General features: G+C 45.9%; 2 protein-coding genes across 3 annotated transcripts in view; both read left to right on the top strand.

Annotated features, from left to right (window-relative positions):
- LOC144894283 (uncharacterized) overlaps positions 1-4,022 on the top strand; it is a 5,296-nt gene extending 1,274 nt beyond the window's left edge. The window contains exons 2-3 of one of the 2 annotated variants that reach the window (XM_078786716.1): positions 2,316-2,975; positions 3,085-4,022. In XM_078786716.1, coding sequence (XP_078642842.1) covers positions 2,316-2,946 — 631 coding nt within the window. In that variant the 3' untranslated portion in view covers positions 2,947-2,975; positions 3,085-4,022. Of the gene's footprint in view, positions 1-2,315; positions 2,980-3,084 lie in introns of both variants that reach the window. The other variant, XM_078786713.1, reaches the window with a different exon arrangement.
- Positions 1-27,989, top strand: part of LOC137437018 (WAS/WASL-interacting protein family member 1) — a 164,779-nt gene that overhangs the window by 1,295 nt on the left and 135,495 nt on the right. The window lies entirely within an intron of this gene.

Below are 27,989 nucleotides of genomic sequence, written 5' to 3'. Positions count from 1 at the left end.
TGTGTATGTTGTCTGTAGGTATGTTATCTCTCTGTGTGTATGTGGTGTTTATGTGTATGTTACTTGTGTGTGTGTGTGTGGTGTCTGTGTGTGTCGTTGGTTGTTATCTCCATTTGCGGGTTTCAGGAGGTGGAACGGAGTCCTCCCAGGACCCAAAGTATCCACCTCCTCTTCAGTAAGGGATTACAGTTCATGGACCAAGCTGTTCACCTTTTTCAAAGTTTTGTTCCAAGGGCTCTTTTCATGATCGTCACCGAACCCCGGATTGCCTCCAGTTGTAGTTCATTTGTGGTAATATTCCTGGGGATGGTTTTCAAAATCTCAGTGAGGTTCTTCCATATCATTCCTGTTGCTCCAATTATCACTGGCACAATTTCGATGCTCTTCAGCTTCCAAGATCTCTTGACATCATTTGTGAGGTCCTGGTATTTGGTCATTTTCTTGATTTCTGCGTTGTTTAGGCGACAATCGCTGGGTACTGATATCTCAATCAGCAATGCTGTCTTTTCCTTTTTGCTTCTGAGTACAATGTCCGGACGCAATGCTTTGTTTTTTTTTATATGTTCACACTCGATGGAATTATCAGGTCGTACGTGAGCATGACGTCCTCATCTTCAATGATTGCCCTTGGTTCGTGGTTTCCATTAGTTTTCTGGAACTGGGATGTTAAAATTTTTGAAGATATGCCAATGAATCACTTTGCATATTTTGTTGTGCCGTTGTGTGTAAAGTTGTTCTGATAATAGTTTTTGCATCCCGAGAGCAGGTAACTAGTTTCTTCCGACACCGAAGGTGGATGGAGGTTATATTTTCACCCCTGTCTGTCTGTGAACAAGATATCTCAAAATGTTGTAGACAGATTCGGACGAAATTTGGCAGAGAGGTGGTGTGTGTGACAAGGATGAAATGATTAGATTTTGGTGAAGATCCGTATTCGGATCCGGCTAGTAGAATTTTTTAAGTGATTCCTCACCATTGGAAGATCTGGCCAAAAATTATATATCGCAGAATATCTCAGAAAGTTGTGGACGGAGTTGGATGAAACTTGGTGGACAGGTTGGGTGTGTGACAAGGACGAATCGATTCGATTTTGGTCAAGATCTGAATATGGATTCAGATAGGAGAATTATTTAATTTTAAGTGATTCTCCACCATTGAGAGATCGGGTGAAAAGCGATATATACAATGATATTTAAAAAAAAAAATTCATGGACAAGTTATGACTAAACTTGGTGGACGAGTTTGTTCGGTGACAAGAACAAGCAGATTAAATCCAGCTTAAATTAAAATTAAATTGAATTCAGATAAATAGAATCCAGATTAAATCCAGATTAAATCAGTGGGATCCAAAACATAAATTGTTCAGCCTTGCGGAGGTATTCACTCTACTGCGTGCTGTTCTAGTACTTTCTGTTTCTGTCTTGCAGAATCTACACTTGCCCATCTGGCTCAGTTCCTCCATCTTTTTTAATCAATTGGTGTAGTGTCTTTGATCTTGGGTATTTATTATAATTTGTTCGCCGCCCCAGTTGAGCTGACCTCTTCTTAGCCATTGCAATAAGCCTTCTTTGTCTATCCCAACTCTGTCCAATTGTTTAATGTGTTTTCCTGCTCTTTTGTCATTCTCCCAGTTGTTGGTGTATATTTCTTGATATTTCTTTTGATATATTTATTTTGTCTTTTTTGCAATTGTTTTGGCTGTATTTGTTGCTGATTCATTTTCCTGTGCGGCATCTTCTATTCGCACCTTGTCTGAACATGTGGTGTATGTGTGTGTGTTGTCTGTATGTGTGTGTGTGTGTGTGTGTGTGTGTGTGTGTGTGTGTGTGTGTGTGTGTGTGTGTGTGTGTGTGTGTGTGTGTGTGTGTGTGTGTGTGTACATACCATCAAGACTGTATGAGTGTGTATTAGGCTGGCCCAAGCATATAGGGTAAAATCTCAAAGTCTGAAATATACTGCTCCTACCCAATGCCCTTGTTCCATTAGACCGTAGGAGTTGGAAAAACTAAAAATCAAAACTATTGGATTACATTTAGAGGTCGCTCCAAATGACGACTTTTAATGTTTATGTTGTTATATACCCTGTTGTCGTCAGTTGAGTGCGTATATTCTTTCCATTGTTTAGTGTGATATTTTCTACGCTGTCTGTTGTTGTAGATATCTATGTTTCTGCCTGCGTTTTGTGAGTGACTTTTTGAATATTTGAATTTGCCTCCAACTGTCGTGATTGGACGACCTTCATCTTCTGCTTTAATGTCGTTGTTATATATAAAGAATTTTGTCAGTTTTTTATTCATTCCATCTCATGGTTGTAGTGAGGCACGCACGATATCAGCGACAAGGAGTTCGTCCAAAGTTTGGCTTCTCGGAAAAGCCCAGTCCAGTATCCAAGGCGCCGGTTTTCCTAGAAAAGGCAGTGTGCTCCGGCTCTTTGCTCACCATCATGTGGAGAACGGGATGAGTGTACGAGAGAACACAAAACTCACAATCCAAGCTGTCAATGAGTTCTGGGAGAAAGCCGGTATTCCCACCCAGCGCCCTGTTAACGCCGCAACCAAGCTCACGAATCAATGGAATGCTTACCTCCTTCTGAAGAAGAATCGCGGCCGAAAGAGAGATTCAGACCGTGCTAAGGAGGAAATATTCATGTCAGACCTACATGATCTTTTCGACATTGCTCATCAAGATGCACTCACACTAATGAAGAACAAGGAGGACAAGCAGTTTCTCCTCATGCAGCGGGACGACCCGCAGAGTTGTTCTATGGCTGGGATGGATGTCATGCAAGCCCAAAAAGAAACCCGCAAGCAACAGCGCATGGCTGCTGAGGATGCGCGAAAGCAAAAGGCAAACGCTTTGCCAAGTTCCTTTGAAACAGCCGGCCCTTCAGGGACTGCCGCCAGCAGTGAAGAGGAGAGCAGCGAAAATGACGACGACGAGTACTGACCAAAGCTGCAGCCGTCGTCTATCTATGAGTGTGTATGTACAGGGTGACGATGAATTCATGAACACATTTTAATAATGATCAACTCTATAAATATATACAACTTTATAATAAATATCTGTTTTTTTGTTTTTTTTCAGGTGATGTGAAGGACTAAGCTTCGGAAAATTGGGCCCACTCATGAAAACGAAAAATGCAGCTTGGAACATAGAGCCGCCATTGTGGAGCTTTATTTTGCCAATCACTACTCTATTACAATTGCTCAGACAGTTTCATTCAAAGTTTGGTTTGTGAACATGTGGGTGCAAACATTTCATATTGCGCTATGTTAAAGTACACAGGCCAACTGGCATTGTAGCAGTTGCAAAAAGGTCTGGGCGAAGGAATTCAGTAAGAACTGAATAAATAATTGAAGAGTCGAGTGGAAGAAGAACTTAAGTCACAAAAGAACTCTATGCAAAATTATTACTGACGTGGATTGTTATCATACTGTAGATGGAATTTCTGGTTCTAACTCAATTTACCCAAGAATGTGACTTAAGTAGTTCTTCCACTCAGGTATGCAATTGAAAGAGTAAGACAAGCAGTCCTACAGAGCCCATAGATGTGGTAAGAAGGAAGTCTCAAGAGCTAGGCATTAACAAGAAAACTATGCATATAATTATGAAGGCTCTTAGTCTATATCCCTACAAAATCCAACTGTCACAGCAGTTGAAACCAACAAACAATCCGTGATTAATTAAGTTGCATTTCTTCTGAAACACTTAAGGACGTAATGGAAAATTAATTTTTCTGCTGCTGTGAATGCAGACATTTCAACTGAAGTTATCTGGCATCAGTAATTTTCAAGAAATGAAGAAGTGTGGATGTCGCCAATATTTCCATACTATGTTCCTTTAAATATCTGATATCCATAATTTATACTGTTTAATTAAAGAAAACAATTTATCAACGAAACAAATGTTTTCATGAATTAATTGTCACCCTATATAATCACGATTCATGTGTGCATATGTGCTTTTGTGTATATAATAATGTGAGTATGTACCATCATGCACAATATGCACATATATGTTTGTGCCTACAATCATGACTCGTATATGCATGTGCTGAGTCCCGCCGGTCCGGCTCGCCCTTAGACCGAATCCCGATGAGTCCAGTCCAGTTCAATTCAGAAGTAGCAATGTTTATTGTCTATTCAAACACAGCTGTGGATAATCATCAAGTCGAGCCAAAGCACAGCGTCGTGACCTCGGCAAGACAAACTCTAATGAAAACGTGTCGCGCACAGATATATATGCAGGCAGTTATCAGATTTGAGCAAAGCCATAACGTTTGAGCTGTCTCATTTACCAACCGGCCCGGAACCTGCAAGAGAGAGAGAAACAAAGACGAAGGTAATAAGGCCCATTACTTCAAGGCTGAGATATTTACGATGCTGTTCCGCTGTTGGTACAAACGTTATCAGCGTCTCGGCCAAATTCCTGCTGTTCAGAGACCTTACTCCCCTTTCAAGATAATTGTAACAAGGATTTGAGAGAACCCAGACATTGTTTATACCAGAAGGCACTGAGCCAAGAGGTGATTGCGCATAATTAATTATATACACTCGCACGAACGCTGCAGCGATGTGTAACAAAGAAATTAGTTGTGGTTACTATTATCGTTAATACAAGTTACGAGAAAAATCCCATAATATAGATCCATTTCCCCCACCAGCATCCCTTTTGTTTCTAAAGAAACCATATCGCAGAAACAATTGGTACGAGTCGAATCGCAGGAGCCTCTTCGTCCTCAGCAGTGCACTTCCTTACGCCATTTTGCGCCCGGAGCGTCCCCCACTCACCCTTGCAGGCATGTACAAAACTAAGGCGAAGCGACCTCCGAAATCTCCTCGTCCAATGGCGGCAAATTATCCCCAATCAGACCTTCGATGTTGACTGAAATGACACTTGCATGATCGGCGCCATTTTACAGTGATGCATTCTCCAACGGCTCGTTCTCCAGCTGTGCTTGCGCTGTTATAGCATGGAGGAAGTCAATTGTCCTCTATGTCGAAAACCCTGTGGGGGTCAAAATCACATTCCGATTCGACATTTAGGATAAGGGTAGACATGGGTGGGGTGCACATCACTGGTTGGGAGTGGTTTAGGGATAAGCAATCATTGCTGCCTAGAGATGAGTTGTCCAAGTACTCGTTCGGATCGGCGGACAGGACCATAGCCTTCGCCAGCGCTTCCTTCGGTTTCCCTCCTGCAAAGTACTTTCTCACACACACAAGCACTAGAGCTTTCATTAGTATTGTTGTGGTTTTGAGAAATAAAGGCAAACACCCCTTTAGTTAGTTGCACCACAACATGTAGCCTCGCTTTAGTTCAGTTATTTCTTATTCAATGTTAAGTATAGTCTCCTTCCCTGTGTTAGTATGCGTTGAGACAGGTAAGTAAGGGTAGGCCTCATTGGGCCTGGAATGCCACGTGCTGGTCCTGGAACAAGTCTAGGAGGCCCGAGGGAGGAGCCGGAGGGAGTGGCTGGTAAGCGGCAAACAGCCAATGGGAGCTAAAGGGGAGTGGCCAGCAACGGCGGCCAGGGGAGGTGCTTGGAACATTCTGGTGGGACTCGGGGGGGGGGGGGGGCTATAAAACCCGGCCCCGGGCCCCCAAACGCTCTCTCAAGGTCGAAGTCTTGGTCGAAGCACGAACTCTCTCTCTAGCCCAGGACTCCGAAGCTCGAAGCTCGCTCTCTGTCCCGGGATTCTGAAGCTCTCAGCGCTCTCTGCCCCTGCTCTCAGCTGCCCTGTTATAAACGCTCTCGCAGGACGATCTCTCCTGGGGCCCTATACTCTAACGATCTCCCTGCCTGGGCTCCCTGCACGTGCGCGTTTGCCTCGCTAACTTCGGGACACGCTGTGCGGATTCCCATGCGTGCACGACTGGAGGCAGACGTCCCTGCTACGAACATCACCAAGGGGAACGCCCAATGAGCCGTCCGGGGCGAACTGCACGGAGCGGCCGCGCTGTGAGCGCGTCCTCTTCTTCATCCTTTTCCCCGCGTGAGTCAGAGGGCCCTTGTCTGGGGAATTAAGTTAAGAACAGTTAAGTTTCTACCCTGTGTCTCTTCTCTCTGACAATTGTACAAATTGTAATAAACCTGTGTTCTTTGTTTCCAACTTGGCCGTATACGTCTTTTCCACCATTGGCCTTGCATTGCACGAGATAAAACCGCTCGATTGGGTTCATAATAATTAACGACACGAGTCACGTGACACGCAAACCGCTCGGGCATATCAACCCAGCATGACTCCTGTGAGGTTCAGCCCCCGTCCTCGCAGCGGCACGTGTATCGAAGGTACCAGGGTATTTGACCGGAAACCCTTCCGCGCGCTCGCTGCGGGGTTGGTGGCTGGAAATGCTCTGTAATCCACCCCCACGAGTGTAAAGTGGGTAGCGGCCTCGTGGACTTGAAGCTCGAGGGGGAAAAGGGTTTAACCCCCCTTAGTACGTCGATGGGCTCGAGATCTGCAACAGTATCATCAACAACACAATCACAATGATCACTCCTATGGCGGTTAAAACACACCTTACTATTTTCCCACCCCAGGATTGAAACCAAGCGGTTATCCCTAAGTCCACGCGGTCTAGCCTATTTCTGGTCAGGCCCAAGCCCACCTTCTTAATTTCGTCAATCGCCGCCTGAACCCCCTCCCTTGCGTCTGCCCAGATTCCAAATGCCAAATAGTTTGTCATCAAGGGTAAATTCTGCCAACCTCACGCATAACACAGCATACCCCAATTTACACAGTAGCTCCTGCTACCAAAGCCGTCCTGTGCACTCCAGGGTCAAAAAAAATTACATCTGGACCCCACAATTTCAATTTCACAAAGCAAAATATTTTCATATATTTCAAAATGCCTAGTTCAACCAATCCCATGTGGTCCATCCCTCAGGTGGACTTTAAACACACATCCCGAAAGCAAGCATTAGTTGGTGGTCGTTACCACACTCACCACTCTAATCCACTCGATATCAATCCAACCCACTCCAATCCACCTGGCGCCGCTTGGGCCTTGCTTTCAGCATATCATGCACCTGTTCACCATGAACCTGTTTCATCAAATATCCTTTGCAAACGCAATGCTTTGATGACCAGTTCAATGCCCTTGTTGGCCTCTGGCTGTCTTACATTTGGTAGGGACACGCCTTCCCTTAATTGCATTACCAGTGGCTTAGCGCCTTTAATGTGGCCGACATCATTGTCCGTGATTCATGCCTGTAATCCCTGGTTCATTGGTTGAGTCCAATATCGTTTTTGTGTCATTGTCAATGTATCTCTGTTTGTTAGCATGGTGCAAGTTTCCTCCCCCATTTTTTTTTTTTTTGTTGTTGAAATTGAGTGTTAGTTCTCATGTGTATTACTGTCGTCAAGACTCACTGTTTGTCTGTGCCCCATATTGGGTGAGTGCAGGTGTCCTGTTTGCTCCCTCCTGGGTTGGTATGTCTGGAGGTGTCCCATGTTGACAATGTGATGCGTGTACCCAGGCGGTTTTACCTCCATATTTCACTGCAGTGTGTGACCGACAGTACCTGGTAGTGGTCCAGTCCACCTCGGTTGGAGGCTGTGTTTCCTCCCGAAGTTCCTGATCATTACCAAGTTACCTGTCAATGGAAACTTTTGACAGCTTTCATTCGTTCTGCACATAAAGTCTCGATGGTGAACATTTTGTAAATCTGTCATAGCTGGGTGTCGCCAATGGCAATCCCACCATGACCTCATCTGGAGACAAACCCAGCACGCCTGCTGGCTGTCGATCGCACCACCACCGCTGCCAATGACCACGACGTCCCTGGTCCCATGGCCCAGCAGCCACGATGCCTCCAAAACTCCAAAACGCCAGAACAAGCGCCGTCCCCGTCGAACCGCGACGCCACAACCGCGGCACCAATGACGCCATCGTCAACAACACCCACTCGCCGCCCGGAGTGCTCCACAATGAGCCATGCCCCAACCCCTTCCTTGCAGTGGTTCCGGAGACACAGAGGTGCAACATCTCTCGGCCTTTCCAAGATGGCTCCTGCACCCCATGACCTATGATGTCTCAACAATCATCAAAACACTACAGGAGGAGGCGCTCCCATGGTGAAAATTCCATGTCAATCGGAACAATGGTTGTCAAGAAACACCAAGTTTCATCCGAATCTGTCCACAACTTTTTGAAATGTCCTGCCCACAGATAAAAAGACAGACAGGCAGACAAACAGAACAGAACAGCAGTCAAACAGAAGGACAGGGGTCTAGCTTCGGTTTGAATCCTGATCCTATTCAAGCTCCCAAAACTGGGAATCCTGTCTGCTGCCAATATAGTTGGTGGACGAAAAAGATCCCCCGGTGTCATTCACCAAGAGCAGGTTCCAAATTCCTGCCCCAACTACCGCCGCAAAGGCAACGGCAACCCACCCAGTACAACCCTTGCTAAGAAACTGCTTCGGCAGCACCGACGCACTATAAAGAGTATTCCTGCCCAATCTTTCCACCTTCCCCACTCCAGAATCTCCATTGAGCTACCATCTCCCACAACAGGATTCCAACTTATTAAATATTTCAACAAGCCAGCAAGCTCTTTGACTTTTCCAATTTCTGTGTACAGTGCGCTCGAGTATCCAAAGCATAATTTCGATGATCACTTGACATAGTCACTAGTCAGGCTTCCGGTCTGAATTAATGCTAGTTTCTTTATTTTTCTGTTTTCTGCAAGGTCTGCCTTCTTTTGCGATCCTCCGCGGGACCACAACCTGCTGCCCAGGCCTGTGAACCGCACTCCGACCCGCGCAAGGCAGGAAGGCGGGGCCGAACCACCCAATCCAAACAGGCGTGTCCCTCCAGGACTCGCGCCCCAACAATTCCAACCTTCGCACACGGCAATCCATATCCAGCATTTCAGCAATCCAAAACGTTATCCCCCCGATCCTCCATGGATGCCCGGTCAACAGCAACATCTGAGCCTCACACTCAAAGGCCACAACAGGACATCGATCCCGCACGGACCGCTCCCACACCGCTCACCCAAACGCCAAGCACGGTGACGTCATGCATTCCCCCCAAACCCAGCATCCACGCTCAGTACACACACAGCACAAGCTCCCAGCACAGTCTGCGCGTTACCCACATGCACCAGTGCATCTCTCAGACCTTGCGCAAATACTGGATCGATGTTAATTATGTACTCTTTATTGTTAAATTCTTGTTGAAACTAACAACCTTATTCTGACCCATGCAAGTTGATGCAACATGCTTCGGGGCTTCATTCGAACCCCACACTCCGCTCCCTCTGAAGAGACTTGCTGCAGTCTCTCAAACAATTATCTTACCCGGTACGGATCCCCGCACAGATTCACCCCAGGCACATATTCAAAGGCGAGGGCACAATCATTCGGCTAGCCGATATGCCGCATCCTGGAACATGTGAATCGCACATTATATTTATAAATCAACAAAAGGTCAACATGCAGATCGCACAGAAATTCACACAGAAAGAGGCTTGTATCGTTAAGATTGATCACAGACAAAAACAGTTCTGAATTGTCACTCAGAACGTTCTGCTGGATCAAAAAATACTTGCCCATTTCTGTAACTGGAAGTGTGTGTGTGTGTGTGTGTGTGTGTGTGTGTGTGTGTGTGTGTGTGTGTGTGTGTGTGTGTGTGTGTGTGTGTTGTGTGTGTGAATGAAAGAGAGGGATGGAATTGTAAGGAACAGAAATGAAAAAACGTGATGTGTGTGTGTGTGTGTGTGTGTGTGTGTGTGTGTGTGTGTGTGTGTGTGTGTGTGTGTGTGTGTGTGTGTGTGTGTGTGTGTGTGTGTGTGTGTGTGTGTGTGTCATGACACAATATTTATTCATTCAAAATATTTCCATACATTCACTGGCCATTCGTTACCACACTAGACACCATTTTGAAGCACACACCCTGCCACACACTTGAGCTCATGAATAGATGTTCCAATACACAACTCCGCACTCATTTACACCTCCACCTTCATTACACGAGTACACACGAAGGACCACAAAATACAAGGAAAACCACTATCGAACATCATGTATTCATTCATTTTTAATTCATTCTTTTGTTCTACCAAAAAACATTCCATTCATTCATTTGGAGCTCTGTGTTTTTCCTCCTCCTGAGCTGGGCATAATTCTGCATGCCCGATCCAACTCAATTTCCTAATTGTGAGTTTCCATGGTCTCTTACCTGACCTTGTAGTTTCACCACTACCCCTACCAAGCTTACCTGCCTGGCAGCTATGCTTCTGGTGCAGGCTTCATCCCTGCCACCAGGAATTCCTTCCCTGCCTCAGGGTTCTCATTAGCTCAGCCCATGTTTCTGAGAGGCTCACTCTCCTTGCCTGGTGTGTTCCCCATCTTTGCTAGGCTGTCCTTCCTGGGATGATCTTAGCCCTACCGGCGCCATGCGCTCGCTGGACCTCACACCCCTCGCCCCCGTTTGCTGACGTGCCCCCCTACCCTTTGACTGAACAACAACCCTGTGACTGGGTGAAAAACCCGCGTTTATAATCTCATAATTTCGTTTGTACCCAAGCACAGACAGCCCCGGATAGACGAGCCAAACCTCGAGGGAAGAGTCGATCACAATTTTGGATAACTCAAGCACAAAAGGGCTCACCTGTAATCGAATTGAGTGCTGCTGCCTTCTCTCTCCTCTGATCCCTCGAGGGCTCGTCTCGCTGGAGCTTCCGTGTCGGCCCTGCTTGATCCTGTGCCAAATGCTGAGTCCCGCTGGTCCGGCGCGCCTGAGACCGATTCCCGACGAGTCCAGTCCAGTTCAGTTCAGAAGTAGCAAGGTTTATTATCCATTCAAACACAGCTGTGGAGAATCATCAAGTTGAGCCAGAGCACAGCGTCGTGGCCTCAGCAAGACAAACTCTAATGAAAACGTGTCACACACGGAAATATATACAACATGCATTTTAAAGGCCATTTTCCCTACTAGAGCGGGGGTTAGCCTTGCGTCCCCATGACAATATTCTCCATTTTGCCCTATTGTCTGCATCTCTCCTTGTTAACCCCCTTGCCCGCATTTCTTCTTCCACTATCTTTAGCCAAGTCTTTCTCGGTCTTCCCCGTCCTCTACTTCCTTTTACATTAATTTCCATCACTCTTCTCAACCAGTCACTTTCATCCTTCCTCAACACATGACCAAACCATCTCAACCTGTTCCTCTTCACAGCATCAATCACAGGCTCTATTCCCATCATCTTTTGCAATTCATCATTTGTCTTCCTCTCTCTCAACGATACTCTGCACATCAGTTGAACCATTCACATTTCCACCCTTTCCAGCCATCGTTGCTGCTCTGCATTCATGACCCATGTCTCGCTCCCATAAATCATAACACTTCTCACACATGCAGCATACACCTTTCCCTTCAGCTTCAACGACACTCCCCTCCTCATCAGCACGCCACTCAGTTCCCGAAACTTCTTCCATGCACATCTCACTCCAGCAACCGTTGCCGAGTCTGATCCACCTTCTCCACTCAGCATGTCTCCGAGGTAGCAAAATGTTTTCACACCTTCCAGCTTCACGCTGTCTCCAAGATCCAACTCAACATTTCCTCCATCTGCAGCTCCCTCTGTGCACACCTTACATTTGAATGTAGCTGCCACACTGGTTAATGACCCTCTCAGACCACTACATTTTTGATGAACCCACTCAGCGCACATTGTACATTGAATGGAGTTCACTCCGACACCCTTCCTACACACAGCACAGGGCCACTTCCCAGTTCTTTCCACCTCACCACATGCTTTACCACTTGCCATCACCTTCGTCTTTCCGATATTCACCTTCAGACTTTTTGTCTCCATACATTCCTTCCACTTGTTCATCTTTTCCTTCAGTCCATCCATACTTTCCATCCACACGGCTATTATACTTGCCATACATACATATACTTGCCAACACGGCAGGCAGTTATCAGATTTGAGGAAAGCCATAACTTTTGATCTGTCTCTCATTTACCTTCTGGCCCGGAACCTGAAAGAGAGAGAGAAACGAAGACAAAGGCAATAAGGGCCGTTACTTCAAGGCTGAGATATTTACGATGCTGTTTCGCTGTTGGTACAAACGTTATCAGTGTCTTGGCCAAATTCCTGCTGTTCAGAGACCTTACTCCCCTTTCAAGATAATTGTAACAAGGATTTGAGAGAACCCAGACATTGTTTATACCAGAAGGTGCTGAGCCAAGAGGAGATTGCGCATAATTAATTATATACACTTGCACGAACGTTGCACTGATCTGTAACAAAGAAATTAGTTGTGGTTACCATTATCGTTACCAAAACTTAGTACAAGTTACTAGAAAAATCGCATAATATAGATCCATTTCTCCACACGTGTGTGTGGATGTCCCGTTTGCTCAAAGACAGTTTCAGTCAAAGTAGTCATCTCCACTCATGGGGGTGAGTGTGTGTGTGTCGTTTGTTGTTATCTCCACATACGGAATTCAGTAGGTGGAACAGAGTCCTCACAGGGCTGGAAGTAACCACCTCTGTTTCAGTAAGGGATCACGATTCATGGACAAAACTGTGAAGTTTTCTTGTTCTCAAAGTTTTGTTCTGAGTGCTCTTTTGAGGACCATCACCGAACCTCGGACAGCTTCCAATTACAGTTCATTTGTAGTAATGGTTTTCCAGCGATGGTTTTCATGATGTCTGTAAGGTCCTTTTTATCATTTCAGTGTCTCCAATATTCACTGGTGCAATTTCGATGCTCTTCAGCTTCCAGGATCTTTTGACTTCATTTTTGAGATCTTGGTATTTGGTCATTTTCTTGATTTCTGCGTTGTTTTGGCCAAAATCGCTGGAATATGACACCTCAATTAGCAATGCCTTCTTGTCTTCTTTGTAACTAAGTACCATGTGTGGTTGCAATGATTTTCTTGCTATGTTCATGCATAATGGGATCATTTGGTCATACATGAGCATTACTTCCTTGTTTTCATTGATTGCTGTTGGTTATTGTTTCCACGAGTTTTCTGCAACTGAGATATTGAGACTTTTGCAGATGTGCCAGTAGATTTCTCTACATACTTTGTTGTACCTTTGTGTATACAGCTGTTCTGACATGAGTTTTTTTTTTTTTTTTTACATACTGATAGGAGTTGACTCGTGCTTTTGGTTTATACCTTGCAGAACCTACACTTGCCGATTGATTCAGTCCTGCCCTTTTCTTAAAGCCATTGGTATAGTTTTCTTGATCTTGGACATTTATTATGATTTCTTCTCCATCACAGTTGAGCTGACCTCTTAATAGCCATTCCAGCAAGCTTTCTGTGTATATGCCCAATCCCTCCAGTTCTTCTTTTTTAAATATCTCCCTGCTGTTTTATTGTTTTCCCAGTTGTCGGTGTATATTTGTTGATATTAGTTCTATACTTTTCTTTTGTCTTTTTCGACAATCGTTGGGGCTGTATTCGTTGCTGTCTTAGTTTAATATGTGACATCTTCTATCCCAGTGGTTCTCAAACTTTTTTGGACTACCGCCTCCTTCTGCCCTCTTGGACTGGCCCAATGCCCCCTTTGTCCTATCGTTCGTGGTCGGACACCCAGAATTTATGTAGATAGGAAGCAAAAATAACAGAAGCCAAATATTTTCTGAATAATATTTTACTTTATTTTACTTTACTTTTTATTTTATTTTGCATGACCTACAATGTTTCAGCAGAACAGGCCCAGGTGAGGCAAACTGGGAATCTGTTATCACAGGCCCAAATACCTTTAGTGTGAAGGGTGGGCCTGGTGACTCGCTGCGAGATTACGAACGTTTGGCTCCATCTCAGTGAGGTAGAGACGCAGATCGCCCCTCTTGGTAATGTCAAGGCGGTTTCGATACTTGGTCAGCAGCACCATCACGGCGCTGAACCCTCTTTCAACGAGGTATGATGTGGGGAACGCCATCAGCAGCAGTTCTGCCTCTGTCCACATTGCGGGGTATTCGCCTCGCTCCAGAATCCAGAATTTTTCGTATTCATGCTGTGGGAATCTTGCCTTCGCCTCATCATCATTGTGGAGGTTGATAATTTCGTCCTGTAATTCGCGCTTCACATCTTGAATGTCACATTTGAATGGGTTGATCACCCATGCTGGCACCGACAGTTCTAGCATGTCTCTGAAACGCTGTTCCATATCTCCACGAATCTTCTCAAGGTGATTGCAATAAACGAGCAGCTCTTCATCAGAAACAGCAGTTTCCTTTGCCAACCGGGGAAAGTGGTACATATCTCTGCGGCTGAGGGATTCCCTGTGCAGAGTCGCCTTGGTTACGAACGCGCCGATCACTTTCTTTGCTTTAATCAGCGTCATATGGTCACCCTGGAGTTGTTTGTTGACATCATTCAGTATACTGCATATGTCCGTGAGGTAAGCCACATCATGCTCAATCGCATTCACTTTCTCCGATAGCTCCGTATCAATTTCCGACAGAAACTCGACCACTGTTGAGGAAATGTGTCAAACAAGCGCCTTTGGACAACCATCGAACTTCGGTGTGCAACAGGAGCCGCTTGAATGCCTCATCGTTCTCCTGGCAAAGCTGACGAAACAGCCGATCATGCAGAGACGACACCTTGATTTTATTCACTGCTTTGATTACTGTTTGGAGTGATGTATGAAGTCTGGTGCTGAGAGCTTTTGCTACAAGATGCTGGTGGTGCACGACACAGTGAATGGCGAACACGGACGGTACCTGATTCTTCAGAAGCGCAATAAAACCATGCTGGCGGCCAACCATCACTGGTTCCCTGTCCGTCGCGCAAGCAAGAATGTTCTCCATCGGTATGTTTTTGAGACAAGAAGCATCAACAGTTATTCATGTTGGTCTGATGATTTAATCTGTTGAGGCCTGTCGTCATTTGGGATCTGCAGCAATGAAGGCCTAATCGTTATCTGAGGTACCGGTGAGCACTGGTACCCTTGATCTTGGTTCGTCCTATGAACTCGTCTTCCTATTTGAATATGGACAACATCGTTTCCAGTGTCCAATATTTCCACAATCTTATCTTATCCACTTATCTTATCTTATCTTATCAATCTTATCTTATGCACTTATTTCCACTTATCAGTAAAGTACTTCTCCAACGTTTGGAAGATGGAAGAACCCTTCGTATCGGTCTGGAGAGAGCGGGCAAACAACATTTCTTCCACCATTTCCTGATCACGGATGAAGCGAACGTAGCAGAGTAACAGAGCTTCACTGTCACGCAAAGTGGACTCATCCAGCTGGGTGGCGAAGTGTGTGCTTCTCAGCTTACTACACAGCTTATCTTCTACATCTGATGACATTTCATCAATCCGCCTGGCCACGGAATCATTGCTGAGCGCAATCGACGAGAGAACTGGATTGGGATCCTGGCCCATAACGGTTTTTATCACTTCCCCAACAGCTGGTTTGATCAACTGTTCGCCGATTGAATATGGTTTTCCAGATCTGGCGATGAGCAATGACAGCTTATACGACGCTTCCAGTCCTTTATCCACGAGCTTTTGGCTGGCTTTGAACATCGTCGTTACCGTGGATCGCTTCTCAAATTTCTCTTTCAGCGATTGGAAATAGCTGACCTCTGCGCGAACTTTATCACTGTACTTTTTACTCAGGTGCTCGCTCAGTCGAGATGGTTTCATTGCTTCATTGGACAGTGTGATACCACACAACAAACACATCGGTAACTGTTTGTTCGTTGGAGATGGAATGAATCCATATTTGATGTATTCAACGGAATACTGACGACACTTTTTCTTTGAGGCCGACATCTTGAAGCCGACCGGACGTGAAGCTTTTTTGAATAACGAAATTAACACGCCAAAATGTCGAAAGACTAACACCAGTGCTAACACTGACTGTTCATACCTTGCCCAATGTCTGTGCTGACAAGGCCAGGCTGTAAAGTTGAACCAGGCACGTTGAATAGTCCAGCACGAATAGAGTGTATTATATCCCGCATAAAAAGATTCTTACAAGCCGATTGGTTGAAATGGCACCACGTGACAAAACTTAGTGTTGTACTATTGGCCGCATTAGCGGCCAATAGTATTTCGCTGGTGTCATACACTATCATGTTTGTTGCATGAGCATGTATGGACAAGAAAATACCTACACGACATCAGCGAATATGTGATCATAAAAACCATGCGAAGGGGGAAAGAATGTGGTCGTTGATTGGATGGCCAATTTGACGAATGGCGTCGGGTAACCTGTTCAGACTGCAGGAAGCCCAATGAGCGCTCCAAATCGCCGCTGCTCCTCGAAATCGCCAGTGCCCCCCAAATCATTGCCAGCGCCCCCCTACCGCCCGTGGACTCTCGAGCGCCCCCCTGAAAGTTCCCAGCGCCCACTGGGGGGCGGTAGGGACCACTTTGAGAACCTATATTCTATCCGAACCTGTTTTTGGAAATTAGGGACTGGCGTATCGGGGAAAAATGACCCTCAGGATGAGGTCTTAAATTTACACCTCACTAAATAAAATGTGCAATGGCCTACTAAGTGTGCAGTTGTTGTGACTGTGTGATTTGCCTCTTCCTAGCCTTCAACGAGGCAAACCCGTCTATCACAGCTTCAAACTCGGTTGACTCGGCTAGCTCATGCTCAATGGAAAGGGTGGCTCGATTGCTGAGCCTAGAGTGGCTCATTGTGGATCTGAGGTAGGTCTTAATCCATTTCAGTTTGGAGAAGCTCTTCTCACATGCTGGAACGCTCACACACATGGTCAGAAATATCCTCAATATGATCAGAAGGTTAGGGAAAGATTCTTCAGATCCCCACTTCACAACATATTGAAGGATTTCATGTGCTTTACAGTTCATCGTTTCCATCCCAGTGGTTTCCTCATACATTTTTATGTCGACGAAGACAATGAAACTCCTTTTGTAGCTCGCTTGTGATGATATTGTTGCGGATATGAGGATTGCATTTTTTTGATTGTGTTGTATTGTATTGGAAATGGTGATGAACATTGTTTGGATATGGCCCCTCCTGCCTCCGGAGTTGTGTAAAGATAAAAAGGGCGTCTCGGTAGTTAATTCCATAAACACCACATTGCAGGACACGATAAAACCCTTGTTCAGTAGCTTATATCGTATTATGTGTTTTAGAGTAAGGCCTTGTCTTCCATTAGAATGACACTCCATTGCACCGAATCAATTAAGAATAGCTCCCCTTCAATAATTCAATTTCCCAGCCAAACTCTCCATCTGTGGGTAAAGCAGTTCACAAGCGTGGGGTGCACGCCCTCTCAATTCGCTGCTATAGTGAATATGTGCGCCGTGCTCTGTTTGAACAGGAGGGGCGAGGTCGCCAGGGAGAGGCAAGCCCAGGGCGTGCCACAAAGGGCGGGGCTGTGCAGCCCCATGCCCAAATAAGGAAACAAGCCCGTGGCTCGCCACGAGGGGCGTGCCGTAGCCGCGATGCCCAAATAAGGAGACAAGCCCGTGGGATTACCATACAAGGTCACGAAACAGAGCACGAGAGAGAGGGCGGTACCGAAACCGAGGAGGGCGTGTCAGACCCGCGCTGAAGGTGACGAGAAGAAGGGTGCGACGATCGCTGGGAGAGGATATACACCAGATATACGGCAGAGGAGTCCAGGCGCGTAAGAGGGTTGGCAGTCCACCGGGAGAGAGTTCAGAGTTGCACCGGAGTTGCGTGACAGATACGAAAAGCCTTTGACCAAGAGCCGTTTCAACCAGCTGAGTGACCCTGCCGGTGTGCGGTGTAAAGCCGAATACAAGGAGCTGCCGGCTCCTCGCTTCCCGCCCGGAGTGGACCTGCTCGCTGTGCCCTGTGATCCCGCCTGCTCATCCCTCCAAGTCCAAGCCATTCCTGCCTGCAAGTTCCCCATTTGCGTACGTGAGTTTGTTTTGTTTGTTCTGTCCTGGGTAGGTAATTAAGCTTGTATAAGGAATTCACTGTGTCTCTAAAAAGCTTCTGTATATTATTTTCTTATCTTTCCTTCTCCTTGGTTATTTTGAGCCTGTAACTAGTAATAAATAGTAATCGTATTTCCAAACCTTTCTTTGCCTTCGTCTTCCTTTTCTTCTTCCTCTTTGCATTCGTCGTCTTAGTCTTTTCCACATTGAATATCTGTGGCGCGATACGGCCAACGTTTGGGTGAATCGGGTTTAGTCGGGGAACAACTGTTCGGCCGCGGTGCCTTCGCTCGGCAAGCAACATCCTTATCCGCGGACCGTAACAATATCATCATACGCCTCTGTTAGATGTTGGATTTTCATGGTAATGTTGCCATCGTTGGATGGGTCCATCAGGTAACTGAGTGACGTGAGAAACTCAACCTTAATGTTCTTGTTACCATCTGATGGGTGTGTCGGGTTTTTTTCCTCTTCTGGCCAATCCAATTTTTTGTATTGCTCCTCTATGATCTCATCTTGTAATGAGAGACCTGTGTCCACGGGGTCTTCCACTGGTATTCTCTTCTTCCTCCTTAACCACCACTCCCATTTGTGGAGATTCCCATTTGTTCGCAAAAATTGGTGGCCTTGATTCACCTCCTCTACATTATTATCCCGCTAATTTTGGAAAAATAAAACAAAGGCCCCCAACTTGGCAGCAGAACAATCTATCCCTAGCCCAGCTGTTTGGAGAATGTATCGTGTGTCATTAATCGAAGTTAGCACCGGCTTCCAAAAGAATAGGTACATGGTGTAAATGTAGGTATCATGCAATTCAACACAATAGCTGCATCTGACCGTGTGTCCTGTGTCTCGGCATTACTATCAGGAAGCTGCTCCAGGGCTTTGGATATTTCATACAGGTAGGACCTTGCAGCATAAATTTTATCTTACTTGGAACTCCATTGAGTCTCGCAAACTTGCTTCACTATTTGTAAATATCAAAACATTTGTAAATTGTATTTAGATATGGTAGTGTGTGTTCTGTCCCCTGTGTGAGCATAGGTGGAACAGCTGATGGGTGTAAACAAACGCATGTCTATAGTTTACAAACATCGCTGATGGCCTGACCTTCCCAGCAGGAGAATGAGGCAATGAGATACAAAGGCGGCAAATCTTCGTTTTTGAGCTTGTTTCCCGGCATGCCTCGTGCTCTTTTTTTTCCCGCCGGGCCACTCCCTCTGGCTCAATGTTGGCTGCAACCATTGGTCAGTGGACAGAGGGCTGGGCTATTTGCACAATTCAACCGCTCTCTGCACGCCCATCCACAATGTCGAGTGGTTTGCACACTCGCCTCTGAGCTGTCTACCCTGTGTTTGAATCCCGAACCAGCTATAATCTACCACCCTGGTGTTCCGTAGACAGGATGATTCATATCAATGTGTCTGGTGTTCCAACCGAGTCTCTCATGTGCCGTGGGAAAAAGGTCCTCAGAAGTGTAGGTAGATCTTAGATGCCACAATTTTGCCGCTACCAAAAGGTGCTGTTTGGGGCAGTTGCCCCGTTCGCCACTCTCCTCGCTATATCAGTAATTTGGGATACCTTTTCTGGCTTGTCTTTGTGTTTGCACGTAAATTGGATTCGGACGTCTGTTGAACTTTTCCGTACTAAGCCAATCCTACAGTTGTCGCTCTGTGCAATTGGTTGAGCTCCATCAGGCCGCTAACTTCTTCTCACCTCGGCAGGTACTTTCTTGGGACGCTTTTTGGTGGGTTTTTTGTAGTTTTTTTGGGGGTTTTTTTTTGTAGGTTTTGGGGGTTTTTTTTGTAGTTTTTGTGGTATATTTTCTAGGTTTTTTGTAGGTTATTTTTATTTTTTGGGAATTTTTTGTAGGTTTTTAAAGGTTTTTTTGGAGGTTTTTTGGTATATTTTTCTATTTTTTTGGAAGTTCTTTTTCTTTCTGTGGGGGTGGGGGAGGGGGCTGGGTGGGGTAATAGGCGAAGGAGGTTGAGAGAAACACATGACATCAACCAAACATCATCCCTTGACGAGATCCCCACAGACAAAACTTCGCACAGATGCACAAAATCAGCCATACCTACTCAAGATACCTAAAAACAAAACTTCGCACAGATGCACAAAATCAGCCATACATGCTGAAGATACCGAAAAGCAAAACTTCGCACAGATGCACAAAATCAGCCATACATACTCAAGATACCTAAAAACAAAACTTCGCACAGATGCACAAAATCAGCCATACATGCTCAATATACCTAAAAACAAAACTTCGCACAGATGCACAAAATCAGCCATACATACTCAAGATACCTAAAAACAAAACTTCGCACAGATGCACAAAATCAGCCATACATGCTCAATATACCTAAAAACAAAACTTCGCACAGATGCACAAAATCAGCCATACATGCTCAAGATACCTAAAAGCAAAACTTCGCACAGATGCACAAAATCAGCCATACATACTCAACATACCTAAAAACAAAACTTCGCACAGATGCACAAAATCAGCCATACATGCTCAAGATACCTAAAAACAAAACTTCGCACAGATGCACAAAATCAGCCATACATGCTCAAGATACCTAAAAGCAAAACTTCGCATAGATGCACAAAATCAGCCATACATGCTCAAGATACCTAAAAGTCCTGCCAATATCCATATTCCCCTCTATCAGTCTACTTGCCAAGCCTATAGAGCCCTCTTGTGAACCCGGAAATGTTGAGTACCCCAACGTTTTAAGTTAGAAATGTACAGTATGGGTCCCCAGCACTTAGAAACTGCCGGATGCTAACTTGCATATGTTGGGCAATTAGCAAAATTAGCATGAATAGCATTAACCCTATCAAACATCGGCCTGGGACACTGAAATTTCTGTTTCGCTCTATTGCTCCGTTTGAATGCTTCGTGTGAGCAAACTATTTGAAGGATCTGTATGAAATTTGGACATGATACACTTAGACAGATATGCTTTCCGTGAGTGTTCTTATAAAAATTTCCTGCGATCAAAATTTCATGTGAAAAAAGGGATGTAAAAGCCGTGGATTTTTTTTCACCCAACATTTTTTTGCGCGGTTAGTGCCCCTACTCTCATGTTGAGCTACAGTTTCAATGTTAGTGTCAGCTGCCAAATATACTTCTGAGGACCCAGATAAGTTCCTGCGCGCAGTCGGCCTGGAGAGGCACATCGGCCCTATCCACAGTTGGGGTGATAATTTTGATCTTGTGGTCTTCACACCCAATGGTCGCCGCACGACTCATGCCATGGCCACTCAGTTTGTGCAGAATCCAGCAGGTCTCCTGTTCCCCGGAGGAGCCACACCTGGTGGTAAGGTCATGTCGCTGAAACTACCCCGTCTGACGAAGCTTGAAGCTGGGAAACTTAGTATAGCTCATAAGAGCAGTTTTGTCATTGAACATTACACAGGCCCCAAGAAGATGACTCCACCAGCTCTGAAAGAAGTCCCAAGAACTGATGCTTTCCAAGATGCCATCAAACAGAGTGTTTCAAGAGCACAGAAGAAGGATGCTGCTTGGCTCTCGCAGCTCCACTCTTCCCCTCTTCCCCTAGACTGGGAAGCCTACAATGTTGTGCAAGATCGCAATGGTGATGACAGTGCTCCAAAGCTGAAGACGATAAGTGTCTTTGGACCACTGCTTGACTCGCCCCCTGCCCACCCTGATACAGTGCTCAGTACCATTGCCTACTTAGACACATCACTGAGGCAGCTTGGCATGAGTCACAGTCGTATCACGTTTGACATGCAGCTGTACGTGATCGCTTGCCTGATCAAGTGGAGTGATCTGCAGTGATGGTCATCAGTGGTTGTCAGACCTGGGATGATGCACACTCTCATGTCATTCATCGGCTCAATCGGACAACTGATGAATTCAACAGGTGCGGAGGAGCTAGTCGGTGCATCATTTGGAGGCCTGAAATCCATCTTCAACGGGAAGGCCTGGCCCAAGGCTATGCGAGCCTTCCGTATGGTTGTGTCTGCTCTTCTTCATGACTTCTTAGAGGAGGGAGAGAAGACTCACGAGCAGATAACGGCATTCCTGGAGAAAGCCAGAGAGCACCCCACAGGCCGGCTATGGGTGGATTGTTTCATCACCCCTACCCTAATAGCTCACAGGTTCTGGCGAGCAGAAAGAGAGGGTGATTGGATGCTGCAACAACACTGCCTTGAAGAGATGCTGCCCTATTTCTTTGCTGCCGGTCATCACCACTACGCAAGATGGATCGGATCACATGGCATCTGCGCGACATGCAGTACCTTCCTGCTACTGCTAAGGATGACCTTTACGCTGGAAGCCGTGTGTGCCGCCACTCTGATGGTGCAGCTGCAGTGAGTGGAGACATGTTTGGGGAGCAGACATGCATCAAGCAAGGGAAGGGAGTAGGAGGCATGAAGGGCATCTCAACCAACCCTGAGCAGGTCGCCGTGTGGATCCAATCTTTCGGCATCTGCTCCTATCTCTCCAAGTCATTGGATGAGATTTACGACGATGCTGAAGCACCGGATAAGACAATGAAGCCCAACAGACACAAAGAAGAGGGTAAAGGACGGCGGGAATTGGACGCGGAGGACCGGGCTAAAATCCTGAGAGTGCTACAGGAAAACTCCCATCCACTCACCATAGAGACCGCGACCCTCCACCATATCATAAATGGCCAGGTGGCAGATGAAAAGGTGAATGTGCAAGATGCATTGAAGATCGGACAGGACATGAGCACACTGTTCTCTTCATCACTTCCTGAGAGATTTCATGCGCCCATCTCAAATAAGGTGGTGACAATGACATTCAACAAAAAAAGAGTGAAGGTCAATGCGAAGATCATATGTGACCTTGAGGCGTTGTTTGCTCGGCTGCTGGTGGTGGGGAGCAAGAGAAGAATGGAGCTCTCTGCCCTCTTTGACTACGAGCTCGGCCCAGTCCCTGCATCCATCATCGATGAGTATGGATGCCTCATAGTCCTTGAGCCAGACCAAAAGTAATGCTCCGGCGGGGGGAGTAATTCTCATTATGATTTTCCATTAGACCAATGTCTCAAGTGTCAGAAAAGGTGTGATGCACATCTGAGAACGGTAGCTTAGTGCCCGGATGGACGCCATCTTTGAAACCACCCAGCTCGAAAATGCCCATTTGGTGGGGTACATTGTTGCACGTGTATCTGGACTTCTATACTAGCTATCGATGAGCGGTTGACGACTAAATATACGTCCGATGTGTACCGTCTAAATAAAAAATAATATGAAGCATTTTGTTTTAGATTAATTATTATAAAAATCAATTATCGAAAAAAAATCATATATTTTTCAATATTTTATTATTAGACTTGTACTTTTTTTAGTGAAACAACACTGGTATGATTTTCCAAATTATGCATTGTGCTACACCGTTTATCTGTCTATAAAAATAACTCAAAAACTAAAACATATCATCCACCACGAGTTTACAACAAATAAATGTAAAGAGGCATAAAATGACTTAGGCCGCCGCTGGCATTATCTATTCTGACGATAACGCAAGTTAGGAATGTCGTACGGAGAGGATTTTAACACCATACGATATCTAATAAGCAGGCGGAAATTGTTACATAGGAAATCTGCACTTTGGTGGCCATCTTGGATTTCAAAATGGCCGCCAATTATATTAATTATTCATTACTAGAGTTTGGAAAGACGTATGGAGCTGATTTTAACACCATACGATGTATATTCCTAATAAGCAAGCAGAGGTATCATTGAACATGTCATGTTTTAGTCAAATAACACCGGTATGATCTTCCAAATTATACATTTTGCTAAACCGTTTATCTGTCTATAAAGATTTTCAGGCAATTTGGCCTGCATTATAATAGAGAACAACATATGCTATACAATATACAGTGCACACAAAGTTAATCATCAGAGTCGCCATCAGAGTTATTGGCATCCTGAGCCACGATAGCATCATCCTGCACCATGTTGGAGCATCCCTGCAGCTTACACACAACAGTGCACTTCAACCCATTCAGTATGCAGGAGCAATCTGACGGTCGACACGTCCTTCTGCATGTGCATGAGATGAGATTCAAAACGACATCTGGAGCTGGTAGACCCGCCATCCATCGGATTGTGAGCGAACCGCCATCATCGAGTTCCCAACCATGTCCTGCTGATGGTGTTGGGACGTCTGGTAGGTTTTCAAAGCTGCGTCGCCAGATAGCCGCCTGATAGTTGGCCCTAAGCGTATGCTGCATCAAGGAGTCTTCACAAGGCGGCAATTGTCCAGATTCGATCTGGCCCTTCTTTGCACAGAACATGTGATAACGGAGCGAATTAACACCGACGATCTTCGTGTTCTTGGCGTACAGCTGACACGTGAAGGCCTGAATGCTATTGAAGACGTCTGTTGGTACATTCCACGAAGATCCCAGATCTGTGAATGCTTGAAGATACAGCTCATTTGCTTGCACAAGCTTCAAAGCCTTTATCTTTCCTTGGCTAGCCAGAGCACTCACAGTGTCACACCCGCTCCATGCATGAAGCCCTGGCAATGCACTGCAAACTCCAGACCCCAATACCGCAGCCAACTTTCCAACGTCGATCATTCTGACTCGAACCTTTGTTCCTCGTCTGATGAAGAGCTGACTATCGATGGTTCTGCTGAGATGAAGACTGATGATCAGAACGTCGGTGTCGTCTGCCACTAAGATGATCGTCTTGTAGTGGGTAGCGGCGTGCTTTGCGTGGAGAAACATACGCGTGTCTGCTTCCTCGTGGCTACATTCGAGTGCTTGCACCAACTTCCACCTATCGCGGGTCAGTACCAGACATTTTTCACCACAGGTGACATACAGTGTTCTGTTGCCTAGCTTTTCGCGATTTGTTTCATGTTTCCACGACTCCGCCAGAAACACAACCAGTTTCTCCTTTGTCTGGCTGCAAGCAAGGAGACGCCGCCAGTTCATGATTTTGTGTGCGGGTCTGATCTCGCTGAAACTGATGCCTTCATTTGAACCGCGGTTCACACGCTCAGCTGCTTTGATGGATTCTTCTGTGTATGTGTCAAAGACAACATCGATGCGCTCACTGCCTTGACCAGCGTGAAGCGCTGCAGCAAGGATGCGGTCAGATAGTTCTTCGAACGTGTCGTTCTCGCCATGCATCTTTTGTATGAGAGCCATCGCATCAATTATTGTTGCACTTCGCTTGTCAACGTTCTCGGCTGGTTCCACAAGACCTTCCATGTGTTTCGCAAGTGCAGCTTTGTTCGTTTTTTTCATTGACCCATCAACGTTTGCCAAAGACCATGGTAACGGCCCTAGTGGGTGACAAAGGACAAGTTGCATGTCGAGGTTCCTTGTCTTGGCGATGAGTATCATGGTGGCAAACAGTTGTCTGTCAGCTCTCAGGACGATCTCCTTGTTTGTGCCCTTCACAACTTTCTGCTTGATCTTACCAAAGGTCTTCAAGTTTAGCTTGTTCAATGTGTCATGAAAGCCTGTTCCCTCTTCAAGACGTTTCTGGAAGCTTTGATACGCCGCTTCCCCCTTTTGCAGGGTGTTGAGTAGGTCATTAGAAACGTCCTCCCTCGCAGCCGCTCCGGTAGATATACTGAGAAGACATGACGGATCATCGGCGAATGGATTGGTCCAGTCATTTTCCAGTAGATCACAGATAGCTGTGACGCCAGACTCATCACGTTTGATGCGAGAAGTAGACAAGTCAGGGTGCTTGGCGTGAGATGTGTCGCTGCCATTCACAAGGATAGTTTCTCGTAGTTGCCTCAGTGCAGTAGCCCGATTTTCTGCAGTTAGATAGTATCGTGACACAGCCCCTTGTCGAAGACTAAAACCTCGTGTTCCTCCAGCTGTTTGCGTATCTTTGTTTACTGTTTCTTCTGTTGTCTGATCAACAGCGATTCTGGCAAATGGATTCCCTGGTCTAAGCTGTACGGAGAAGTAGCCTTGATTGAAATGCCTGTACAACTCGGGGCATGTTTCGTGGAGTTGCGTCATCTGTGCATAGTACACTGGTAGATATCTAGCATAGTTCACCTTGTTCATTGCGAAACACCAAGGGATCACTCTTCTGACACAAGCCAAGTGAAGCATCCAGTCGCCTTCTCTATCCGCACGAATCAACCCCAGCAGGGTCTCTACCATATCAATATACATCATCCAGAAGCGAGCCAGGTCTCCATGTTTGGTTCGCAGAAAATGTAGGTATTTCGCGAACATGTCAAAGCTCTGTACACATGAATCATCATCGAGAGCAGCAGCGAGAGTCTCGTGGCAAACATCCTCCTTGATGCTGCGAATTTTGAGGTCAGTGCTTCGAATCTGGGGTTCCTTGTCAGGATGATTGCTTTCTATCCACACCTGGAAGCCCTTCCAAATGATGCGCATTAGTGCCTCGTACATCAACTTGTGGAGTCGCACAGCACGGTTGTATTGCTTGCCTTCCAGAACCCTGTTGATGGAACCTTCAGCGATTACTCCTGACTCAACAGCTACATCCCGAAGGCCTGCATCTCCAAACATTTTCCCAATGCTCGACATGAAGTTACAGATGGTATGGAAGTTCCCCATCATGAGCACGATTCTTCCATATCGATCGACATCTTTCCATGCTATTTCGGTCGCCTTAGCAAATAGTGCCTGGTCTAGCACCACCGGTATACGCTCAAGCTGAAGTGATGACATGATGTTCAGAGCTTCTCTGAGGATTTCTTGCACTGTTGCCATATCTGTGGCAGGCGCGTTTATAGTCGGCAGGTAGCCAACTACATCTTCCGTCACCTGAACACGATCTCTAGTCATGATGTTGAAACCAGTCCACGAACTGATTGTCTGGTCGCATGGTTCCAGCATGCGAGTCATAATCCATACGTGATTTCGGCGCTGCGCAAGGGATGTTGCGCCTGCAAGAGTGTCAGAAAGATCTGCAGGCTTGATTGCAGGTAGGCCCACTCGTTTCCCACCGCTGTATATTGGAACTAAATCGCTGGATGACGGGATAGATCGCTTCTTATCTGCTTTGGATACTGCCGATGGAGGTTGGGGCGGCAAACACGACTGCGACTTCGGTTGGACGATGATACCGTTGACGCGATGCGATGTTCCGCCACCACTCAGCGATTCCTCTAGCCTGTCGATGTTATCGAATGCTAATACAGTCGGGACCGAAGGGTGCACATGTGACGGAAGTGGTACTGTATCTTTCTCCACACTTGCTAATTTGTCTATGCATAGCGCTGTCTCGATTTCTTCCAGAACTGTGTACGAACATCCGTGCCCGAGTCGATTCAATATTCTGATGACCTCTGTATTACCGGTGAGCGTTTTCATGACCCACGGAAGTAGGACATGCTTCGATGTTCTGATGGTACCCCGGTGTACAGCATTGATGATATCTTGAGCCATCGACCATACCAGTGTGTCGGCACGCGCAGAGCTACCCCCACTCCCGCAAATCAAAGTATGCAGAAATACACGAAGAGAATCTGGTATCTTCACGTAATCTGAAGTGAGTTCTGCTGGCTGAGGCGGCCAACGTTCATTGTAATGAGCATCTTTGATCTGGTGTCGCAGTGAAGTAGCTGCACGCACAATGTTACTTTCACCGTCCGTTCGTTCAAATGCTTTCACTTCTGCTTTCAGGTTTACGCACTCTGCAGCAATCTCTCGCTTTGTCAGATTATCGGGCATCAAGTATACACGGTGTTTCACATTGAAGAAGATGAGCGATTCTCCAAACTCTCTTTGTAATGTGCGCTGCAGATTCTTCTTGATGGAGTCACGAACATCAACTGAAAATGTATCTGAAGACAGGATATCTGTTGCAACATCAACTATTGGAACAATCCTCGGGTTCAAGAACAAGTCAGTGCGAATGAAATTGAATATACATCGTATCATTTCTTTTTTCTCGATATTATCTTCAATGTCAGTTTCTACTTGAGGTTTTTGGGGCCGTGTGTAGTTTCTATAGCAGGAGAAGTGGTAGTGAGCCTCAGCTGCAACCATATCTCGTGTAGTCAATGCCAAAACTCTATCATTGCGAGCTGTCGCAGCATCTCTTATTGTCTTATCTGCTCGAAGTTCAACAGCCAAGAC

Source organism: Myxine glutinosa, chromosome 1 (genome assembly GCF_964187855.1).
Source record: "Myxine glutinosa chromosome 1, kmMyxGlut1.1, whole genome shotgun sequence".
In the NCBI taxonomy this organism is placed as follows: Eukaryota; Metazoa; Chordata; class Myxini; order Myxiniformes; family Myxinidae; genus Myxine; species Myxine glutinosa.
Note: the sequence above shows the minus strand (reverse complement) of the source record. Positions and strands in the feature narration are given on the sequence as shown.